Raw genomic sequence first — 10719 nt, 5'->3', positions numbered from 1 at the left:
CCTTTAGGTCGAAAACGACCGCGCGTCCGTTTGCGTCGGGGGTGGCTCCAGCGGCACGACGCATTTTTTTTTAGGACGAACCATTTTTTTTGAACTGAAACATAATTTACAAAAACTGAAACATAACTTACATACTTGAAAACATAAAAAAAAACCTAAAACGCCTACTGGTCGCTGTCGTGGTCGTGCTGCTCCTCGTCGCTGTCGAGCATGATGACCTCCGGTATGTCCCACGGCCAGTTGCCATCCGGGGGAGCGTACGCCGGGCGCGATCGCGGTGCTCGAGGTTGAGGAGGCTGCGGCTGAGGCGGCGGTGGAGGCGCCCAGGGCTGCGGCTGTGGCGGCGGATGAGGAGCCCAGCCATAAGGCTGTGGCGGCGGTGGGGGAGGCGCCCAAGGCTGTGGCGGCGGTGGAGGAGGCGCCCAAGGCTGTGGCGGCGGTGGAGGAGGCGCCGCCGAGTCCAGGAGCGCCTGTCGAAGGGCTTCATCCGCGGACAGGCCCGGCGGCATGACAGCGGTGGCGTAGCGGGGCAACGGCGGCTGCACAGGCGCGTCGTACTCGGAGACGAGGAGGCCGAGCTTGGCCATCTCGTCGTCCGTCATGTTGTCGGGGAACTCGAAGTTCCGGCCCTCCGCCATGGCCTGCTGCCATTCGTGGAAGACGAGGCCGACGTAGTCCTCGCTGTTGTCCTTCACCTCCTCGCTATGGTACGCGAGCGCCTCGATGTAGTCATCGTCGTCGTCGTACACGGCGTAGGCTTCGTCGTCGTCGTCCTCGTCCTCGCGGTCGTTGTGCTGTGGCTGCTCACGTCGCGTCGGCGCCTGCTGACGACGAGCCGGCGGTGCAGGGCCGAAGGGATAATCCCTGTCGCCCATGAAGCCAACCCTTCGTCTGCTGTCCGTCTCCATGGACAGGTACGTACGCCAACTCTCCGAGTCGATGGCGTACGCCGGATCGGCGCGGAGGTCCGCCGGCAGATATCGCCTCCTGCGCCGGATCTCCTTGTCCGCTCAGGCTCGCGCGCAGGTACTGGAGGGATGGGCACCCGGCGGCAGCTGAGCCGCCAGCCGCCAGGCAGCTGCACGCCGGACCAGGCGTCGCACGGCACCCATTTGCCGTGCATGAGCCTCCCCACCGTGACGGGGAGCGGCACCTTCTTGCTGCCGCTGCCGGAGGCCTCGAAGTCGTTCTTCTTTCCCATGGCGCAGCGGCGGTTGTGGTGCGAGTGGCGCTGTGGCGAAGGAGCAACGTGGCTGCTGGACTTTTAAGGGCGGCCGCGCACGGGATACGATGCCATTGAAGGCGGCGCAGAAGCCCAGCCGCCGCCCGCCAGTGCACGCGCAGAACAGGAAGCTGCGGCATTCATGGCGAAGGCTGCGGCGCAGACGCGGAAGCGCTGACCGCGGAAGCGATGGCCGCGGAAACGATGCCCTCCATGCAGGCTCGCTACCAGGCGGGCCCGGTGGAGACCGCAGCGGACACTTTGCGCGTCCGCGCAGCGTCCGCCGAGACGCAAACCTGGCGCATATTTGGGCCAGGTTTGCGTCTCCGCGGACGGCCCGGTCACTTTGCGTCGTGCCGCTGGAGAGGGTGCCAGACGTATTTACGACCAAAGCGGACGCAAACGAGATGCCCATACTGTTCGTAAATGGTTGACGGACTCATGGTAGACTGGTAATGATATAGTCTCACAAGTCCAAATCCAGTGAGCATATGTGCGCAGCTACGGCGTGTTTGATAGCCTGGTCTAATGCATGCACCACTGGCGCACAGTGAGATGAGAGTGCCTACGCGTTACAAACGGATCATATGCCATAAAATGTGTTGTCGTTTGATTGTCCGTGTGGCCCTTTCTGCACCGGAGAGGGAAGCCAACCCTCATTATTTGGTTGCCTGCATAGATGACTTTCTGCCTTGCTCGTGCAGCGCACACCCTATTTGGTTGCCCATACAAGTGTGTTGTGGTAATCCCTTCCCTCTTTCCTTAGAGTGGTGAGATTAACCAGTACTGGTAACCGAATAACAACACATACACAACAACTACTTATCCTACTAGGCGATGCATCACGAGCAAAACAACTATAATTCGTGATGCATCACAAGTTTATCAAACCAGGGGTTAGTATATACCACCTCAAACAAGTTTATCATTACAGACCGGGGATCAGGTTCAAACAAGTCCTAACTAATGGAGGGATACAAGAGAACCTCCCAATTCAACAGATCATGACGAAGGAAGCAGAAGCACTAAGCAGGAATCTGCTTGCATAGCCAGGTCCTAAGCTAGCTCACCCTCTCTGATGGCAGCATCTTACGGTACTCGGCATAATCTTCTTCGTTGTCTACAATGCAGTCGATTGCCCTGACCAGCAAGTTAGGTTGGAACAGTTGCGCCATGCAGACAAATCGGGGCGTGAAGATCGTCTTCATCTGAGCATAGTTCGTGATTGGGGTCCCGACGTACTGATGATGCTTGGGTAGCGCTGCAATCCAAAAGGAACAACTGTTAGTGCGGATGACAATGACATACTTTCAGATCTATGAAGGAACTCAACGAAGCTTACTACCTGAATGTACTCATGCGCCATCTCTTCATCAGCAGCATAGAAGCAGCAACCATCTTCATTCCAGTCCAGAGTGCGATCGGATTTCATATTGAGTATGATGCTCCACTTGGTCCTCTAGCTTCTTATGTGGTTGTAGATCTCAAGAGTGCTCACATGTATGCCAGCGAATGCAAGAACATCAGCAGTTACCTTCTTCAGCTACTCCTCTTTGAATCCCAGGTTAAAACATACGCCGCTATGGATGAGCTGAACCAACCGGTTGAGCATAAACTCTGACATCTCAGGTCTCCAAACCATGACAGGTTTGCTTGAAAACAGACAATGATGAACGTTGACTGTAGGAGCAGAAAGATCATGGGAGCCCAATGATATGATCGCCTACATAACAAACACTAGCACATCAATGAACTACCACTACCACATCCACATCGTTAAGCACTACCACATCAATGAACTACCACTAGTCCACTACCACATCTACATCCTTAAGCACTAACACATGAATGAACTACGAGAAAAGAAAGAGCGGCCTTATAGTAAGAGGAACCGAGGTTAGGGAAGCATGGACCTGGCGAAGATGCAGGCAGCATAACCGTCCCCATGGAAGAGTCAGATGCAACGACGATAACCGTCCCCGCAGTAGAGTTAGATGCAACCTCGAACTGCGATGAAGGAATGCCCTGCAATGAATTCTTTCAGACCCCCTGTGAACCCAAAAGATCTAGATCTAAGGCTAGGTTTGCGGAAGCTTACAACAACAACCAAAGTGATCGACACAGAGGAAGAAGACAACAATCTGCGGCCAGTAGCTGCCACCACAGCCAACGTTGTCGAGCCGCCAGCCTCGCCGACCGTGCGGGTGACGAAGAGCCGGCCATGTCGCTAGATCGGGAAGGGTGGATGAGCTCGAAAGGGGGGGGTATGGAGAATTTAGATTTGGCGGTGAGAGAGCCATCCCTATATACGGTGGCGAAATTCAGAGTGTGGTGACCGAATTCATCCCGCCGAATTTTCGCTGTTCCGCGCCAGCTTGCGCCATCTCCCTCGGTGGCTCTGGGAGAACACGGCGTTGTCGATTTTTGTGGAGACGAGGGTGGCTCGCTAAAAATGGCCGATCCAGACGTTCCTCCAGGAACTGACCCGAGGGTGCTTTAAGAATCGTGCGATGCGACAACGCGGATGAGCTCAAGCAACCAAACGTGTCTTTTTTTGCGCCCCAGGCAACCAAAGGCGCCCCTAGTGATGAGACATCATCTCACTGTCTCACAAGTTCAGATCCAGCCGAGAGGATATGTTTCATTCTATGCTTAAACTTATCAAATCCTAATTTGTCTTACTCCTACATATGTTAATGGATTTTTGATCTGCTCGAGTGGTATGCAAAGCTTGAATCTCTAGGGCGCGACACTCTACACTCCGCTAATGAGGTTGCACATATTTTAGCACAAGATTGTAGCAACAATAATTAAGCAATCTACTACATGTAACATGCCGCAGATATCTTCCGCATTGTATTGTTGAAACTCTGTAGTCAGACCCTGTTCGAGCACATCATGATTAATTAAAATCGCACCAACAATCAGCAATCTCCTACATGTAACATGTCACAGATATCCTCCGCGTTGTATTGTTGAAACTCTGTAGTCAGACTCTGTTCGAGCACAGCATGATTAATTAAAATCGCACCAACTTCTCTTTCTACATGTATGCAGGAGATGAGCTACACAAATGCCATCAAGCTAGAGCATTACTGAAACTAAGTTTGCCTCCCGCAGCAAATGAGAGCTATTTGATCGTCCATCACACAACCATGCAATTTAAGGAGTTCTGAAACTAAGCTTGCCTCACGCGTGGAAATGAGAGCTATTTAATCGTCCATCACACAACCATGCAATTTAAGGAGTAGGAAATCATCCAAAAGTGCTACAAATAGCCTTTGCAAATATCATCTGGTTATAGAGGTGACACCGCTTTGATAGTCTTGAAGCATAACTAGGTAATCTTCTTTCTCTCTTGCGCTGTGTGAAGGTCCAGATGGAACTTTGGCCCAAAGATGAAAGGATGTGAGCTGACTTCAAACACCAGTTTCGGACTCAACACCCTGAATCACAGAAATGATAGAATTATAAGCCACAAAATTTCCTGTGCTCATACCAATTGAAATGCTAGGAACAAACTGGATGATGGACGGTCACAAAACTAAACTCTTTTGTAACAAAAACAACTAAGCTTGCATATAAGATAATTTGAGACGGGCATCAGGAGTTGTCATTCCAATAGGAGAATTCTGGAAAGAGTTTTCTGAGAGATCATTAAAATGATGAGAATCACGAGTGTTCTATCCAGCAAATGGTAGACTGAAAACAAATCAACAAGTAGACTGCTATTCCCAGCATATATAAGTAAGTATAATGACTGTTGACAGCATTTAATCTTTAGTAAGGCTGTGATCACTAGGCACATTAAGTAAAAAATGTCTGTTTTATTTGGTCTTGTTGTTACGGACCACAACAAACAAGTATATTTGATTCTATAAAAAAACTGAAGGAGCATTCATCACAAATATATTTACATATTTACATCTATCTGCCCGGAGTTTTCATGGGTGGTTAAGAAATGCAAGCAAATGTATTGTGCAAAAGTATCTACAGCTAAGATTCACAACTGGAAAACATGCTGAGTTGTCACACATTTTACTTTCAAATCAGTTATGTAAAATTCACCTGCAGTAAAGTTAACAATTAATCACCTTGTTTCAAAAAAAAAATAGCAACTATCCCTGCATTTTTTAAATTTGGAGGGTAGGCTAACATGAAAAACTATATCGAAAAAAAAAGCTAACATGAAACAAGAAGTGGTGTGCCCCGGCCAACGACTGTCTTTTAAAGGGACCAAGATGTCATCAAACGTCATTGTTTAATAGTGAAATCTTTGGATTGCAAAATATAGCCTGTCAATATTTTTTTTCCGAAATGGATGTCAATATATATATAGGATTATGAATATGTCTAAGAGCAGCTAGAGAGTGAACCAAGCAGAGGAAGTACAGGGTCACCAGAATGGATAATCTGTAGCTATCTAAAACCTAGAGAAATGGAGCCCAGTCACTTCAGTACCCTAGCTGGCTATCTTACAAGATGGAATTCTTATAACTTTGCATATCCTAGAATAAACCGAAACACGTGTGGTGTGATGCAGGTGCAAGAAACTAGGTAGTCAAGGCATATATATGATCTCGGAAATTAAGCACAGTAATAAGCAAGCAACATATATGTGGGGATGAGAAACAATATATATGTATATATGCATCATGAAGGGAGAAGAGAGAAGTTGGGAGTGAGGTTTTACCAATTAATCAACGGAAATTCAGTAGTACTCCGGAGCGAGGAACGCAGGCGGCCACGCAAGGAAGTAGGCGCAGATTGGGTCCCCGTACTCCTTGCCATCCGTCGTTGCAAGGCGCTCGATCTTGCCGGTGTCCAGATGTAACGAGTAGCGGCCGTATCCAAAGGTCCTGATGAAGGCCTTGCCGGTGCGGCCGGCGTCCATGTCGCTGGGCCAAACGCAGAAGATCCTCTGTGCCATGTCCGTGGGCAGGCCTGGAACCGCCTCCCACACTACGCGCATGTGCAGGATATCCCTCTCGACAAGCCACCCGTTGTCGCTGCACTTGTTGGCCTCGCCGCCGCGCACCCAGAGCTGCAGCCACGAACTGTTCGCCACGGCCAGGATGCAGAGCCGCCCGTCCTCCGGCGTCTCCCCGATGCGGTACGTGCAGTAGTGTTCCGCCAGCTCTGCCGGCGCCAGCAGGTAGGAGAAGCGCAGCGAGGCAGGGTCCAGCACGAGCAGGCGATCGGAGTTGCAGATGTGCCAGTACATCTTCCCGGCGGCGTGCACGCAGCGGCCCTCGAACCACTTGGGATGAAAATCGACCGCGACGTCCTCGTCCCGCGGGAGCGCACGCCAGCGGCACTCGCCGCTGTCGACAGACGCGACCCAAGCGCGCGGGTGCCCGTCGTCGATGGCGAAGCAGACGGCTTCGAAGCAGAGCTTGCTGGGGTGCGCGCGGGAGAGCAGCGCGGAGCCGGCGTAGTACCTGGAGCCGCGCCAGCGGTGGTCGTCGGGGACGGTGTCGCGCGGTGGTGGCGGGAGGAGCACGCTGCGGCGGGTGGCAGGGTCGAGGACGAGGAGGCGGGGGATGATGGACTTGGGGAGCGACCCGGTCGGCTGCAGAAGCAGGAGGCCCTGGTGGCAGTCGTAGAGCTCGAAGCGGGAGGCCTCCGGGGCGAAGTCGAGGGAGAGGCGCGGCGAGGACGCGTCGAGGGGGGCGAAGACGGCGTCGTAGTGGATTGGCGCAGGTTCCTCGATCTCGATGGGCGGCGGGGGAGCGGTGCTGACGGGGTGGAAGAAGTAGCCGAGGAGGGGAGGGGCGCGGGGCAGACAACGCGCAGCGACGCGGCGCCAGCGGTGGCAGGCTAGGGCGGCGCGGAGGAGGTCGGCGAGGGAGAGGCGGCGGAAGATGTCGCGGAGGTCGTCCCCAGTGAGGACATCGATCGCCGCCCCCGAGTGTAGCTCCTCCGCCGGCGGTGGCGTCGGCACCGTGGTGGACGGCGTAGAAGACGGCCGGGTCATGTTCTTGCACCTCCTTTGCTGCTGTTGCTGGAGGGTTCTCGAATCTCGACAGAGAGAGAGAGAAGCTTTGGCTTGTAGTGCAAGGGACGAGTAGCAGAAGGCTGGAGGCTGCAGGAGCTTGTCGTTTCGGGCTCAGGCTTTGCGGCTTTGCCAAGGAAAAGGACCATGGGTGAACTCCTTTTGAATTTTGAAATGATTTATGGCTAATTTCTGTCTTCTATTTTGACCAAAAATCTTACAGAATGCCCAGTGATCTCCGGGGGAAACCTAGATCCTTAGCGGGATCGGGCATGGGCGGCGCTTTTGTGTCGCTTTGCCTCTTGGGGGCGCGCTTTGGACGTCCACCGGTCAGAGGGTCTTACGGAGTGTTTTGGTGGTTCGGCGGAGGCGGGCTCGTCTTCGGCCAGGAGGGGCGCGGCCTTAGGGCCGGCGTGGTAGTTTGGAGCGATGTCTCCGGTCTTTCGCCTTCGCCTGTTGCGTTGAGGTGTGGTGTCGACCTGTTTGGTCGTCGACCCGTGTGGAGCGCAGCCTCGGGGCTGGCGTGTGGTGTCGTGTTGTAACGTTTTTTCGGCCAGTTTTCCTCATAAACGGGCCAACTCTTTTCTCCTATATCAATGAAAGGCAAAGCTTTTGCCTTGTTTCAAAAAAAAAAAAATACAAGGGAGGTGCAGTAGAAGGACTCGGGCTTTGGGCAAGGAAAAGCACCCTATGATTGTCCACCCCAGTCACCATAGCGAACTTTCTTTTGAAATTAAAACGATATATATGTGTCTAAAAGCATCTCCACCGGCGCGTCCCATAGCGGCCCCGATAGCGTTTTGGTGGGCAGCAAAAATGGGCTCACACCAGCGCGCCTTAAATAGAGCTGGCGCTTTTTCGAGTCCAATAGAAGCACCGGCAACCCCGTGCCGGCCCCATGCGCGAAGGGCGCGAATCGAGCGCGCCGGCGCCTCGCGAGGCGATTTTTTTTGGGTGTGGGTGTCGTCAGTCAGTGACGCCAGGGCGCCGTGCGGGAGATTTTACCGCCACGACACCGGGCTGGAAACTCTCCCGCCACGACACCGCGCAGGAGGTTTCCCGCCTCGCCGCCCGTCTATATTATCCCTCCTCCCCCGCCTCATTGGTGCAAAAATCTAAACCCTAAAAAATACCACAATGTTCGATTCATGGGAGGAGGAGGCGCTAGTGGCGGTCGTAGAAGTCATGGAGGAGGACCCGCAGCTCGTAGAGTACGAGGCGTGGGAGGAGGAGGCGCTAGCGGCGACCGTAGATGCCTTTGTCGCGGACGAGCGACAGGACCAGGAGGCGGAGCGGCGACACCGGGAGGAGGCGCGGCAGCACCAGTGGGAGGTGCACCAGCAGCAGGGTGGGAGCAGCTTGCGCTACGGCGGTTGACGCGGGAGGAGCAGCAGCGTCAGGATGATGTCTACGAGCGGCAGCGGTTGGCGGAGATGCAGCTTCGGCTACGGAGGCAGGAGTTGGATCACCGTCGGCGGCGGGTTGAGCTAGAGCAGCAGAGGTGGTGGCCGCGGATAGAGCCGCCTACTTGACGTTCGTGGCGGAGAGAGCAACGGGGGATCGATGACAGAGGTGCAGCGGAGAGAGCAGGAGCGAGAGCATCGGAGAGAGCAGCGGGCGATCATCCACCTCCATAGAGCCGGCTGGCCAGTTGGTAGTAGGCTAGAGATGAAGCAGGTTTCACATGTCATCCGGGGTCGAGGAGTGAATAATGTTTTACTCGGATTTGCCGGTCCTCCTTCGATATATCTCACCTTTAGCGTGCACTAGTTCTTTGGGGTCTTAGTACGACGATTTACCGATCGTCTACTGCAAAAAAAAAAACTATACTACAACAAGTTTTGTCCAGCTTCGGTGAGGGAGGGGCCAGGATGGCGGCGGGCCTTCGACTCGTGCTAGTGTTTGTAGTCATCGGCTCATCGCTAGGTGTTCTAAAGACCATTTTGTAATTTTTATTACTTATTAGGTTCTTTGTAGTACTATGTTACTAGGGATGATTATGAATAGATCGGTCAAATGTTTTCGCAAACTAAATAAAACGTTGTTCGGGAAAGAAATAGAGGCAAGAGTTGATTCGTCCCATTTCCCGTGGATGAAGTTAAACAATGAGGTTTTGGGCATGCTTTCTTCAAAGAATTTTGGGATCTTGTAAAGTCTGATTACTGTCCCTAAACCCTATACACACCATGATTCGACTGGTTTTAGAGGCCGATAGTGTATGGTGCCCACCAATTAAATAAGTTGCTTGAATAACCCGAAACAGATAAGACTACTCACAGTGGGAATAATATAGGTAGTAATATTACACACTCGAGACATTTTGGTGACATGATATGAACACCCGAGAGAAGATGAGTCTACAACATAATGAATAACACAATGCATGAAACCACATATAGTTACTACCCACTAGTAACTTAGACTGCTAGTAACATGGCATATGTTACTAGAGTTACTCCCCACTATGTCGAGTAGAGCTTTATTCTGGACTATTGGGGATAAGGTAAATGGGGATGAGTGCATAGTTGCAAGTTGTGTGGGAAGACGTATATGCTTCCTTCGGTAAGACCATTCTTGGGTTAAAGAACTTATCACTCACCACCTTGCTCTTCTTATGAAACTTCTCGCTGAAGTGCATCAACCTGGAAACTCTACATTTGGTGTTTGTTTCTCATGCTTATATGGTTGGCATGCCAAGTAGGATATGAGACATACCCACCCGCAGATTTTCCATTATGAAAGATATCCCCTCCGGTCCCAGGGAATTCCATATTTTCACTCTCCTGTCGTTGAGATTATGACTGAACTTACTCCCTCCCATGTATGATAGAATTTTCAATGATTAAATTTTACTAGGCTTTCTCCGTGAACTATTAAGTTGATTGATTGACTAGCTTGGACGTGATATAGGATTCAATCAACACAATAGCTCTTCTGCAAATTGATCACCAACACACACTGGTGGAAAAACAGGCTTCGGGTGAGCCCCATAAGTCGCGATGCTGCAGGAACCGCGACTAATGGTACCTTTAGTCGCGGTTCGGGAGGAGAACCGCGACCAAAGGCCTGGGCGCAGGGCGCTCGGTGGCCAGCCGGTGCACGTGGGGGGTCTTTAGTCGCGGTTGGCCAGGCCAACCGCGACTAAAGGTGCCCGAAGGCCTTTAGTCGCGGTTGGCCAGGCCAACCGGGACTAAAGCCCCTCCCCTATATATACCCATCCAGCAGCCAACACTTAGCCATTTGGTGCCATTCTCTTCACAAGCTTCACAAGTGGGTGTTAGGTTTGCTTTTGGTTCCTCTTATGCACATAAGGTGTTTGATGAAATGCCCCAAGAGCATGAAACAAACATGATATGAAGTGTTGGAGCCACACTTGAGCTTTCTCATTTATTTTTTCCTCCTCGATCGCGGTTAGCAACTTGAACCTTTGATGTGTCGTTGATAAAATGTGCATGTGTGTGTAGTTCATTGTTTAATTTATATTGTTTGTAGCTAGTTAGTT

General features: G+C 52.0%; 1 protein-coding gene across 1 annotated transcript; it reads right to left on the bottom strand.

Annotated features, from left to right (window-relative positions):
• Positions 1-4314: 4314 nt before the first annotated feature.
• Positions 4315-7316, bottom strand: LOC127300434 (uncharacterized). Its single transcript, XM_051330539.2, has 2 exons — positions 5916-7316; positions 4315-4668 (listed from the first exon to the last, which is right to left on the bottom strand). The coding sequence occupies exon 1, from the start codon at positions 7197-7199 to the stop codon at positions 5934-5936; it is 1266 nt and encodes a 421-aa protein (XP_051186499.1). The 5' UTR covers positions 7200-7316; the 3' UTR covers positions 4315-4668; positions 5916-5933.
• Positions 7317-10719: the final 3403 nt, after the last annotated feature.

The sequence above is a fragment of the Lolium perenne genome, chromosome 5, assembly GCF_019359855.2.
Source record: "Lolium perenne isolate Kyuss_39 chromosome 5, Kyuss_2.0, whole genome shotgun sequence".
In the NCBI taxonomy this organism is placed as follows: Eukaryota; Viridiplantae; Streptophyta; class Magnoliopsida; order Poales; family Poaceae; genus Lolium; species Lolium perenne.
Note: the sequence above shows the minus strand (reverse complement) of the source record. Positions and strands in the feature narration are given on the sequence as shown.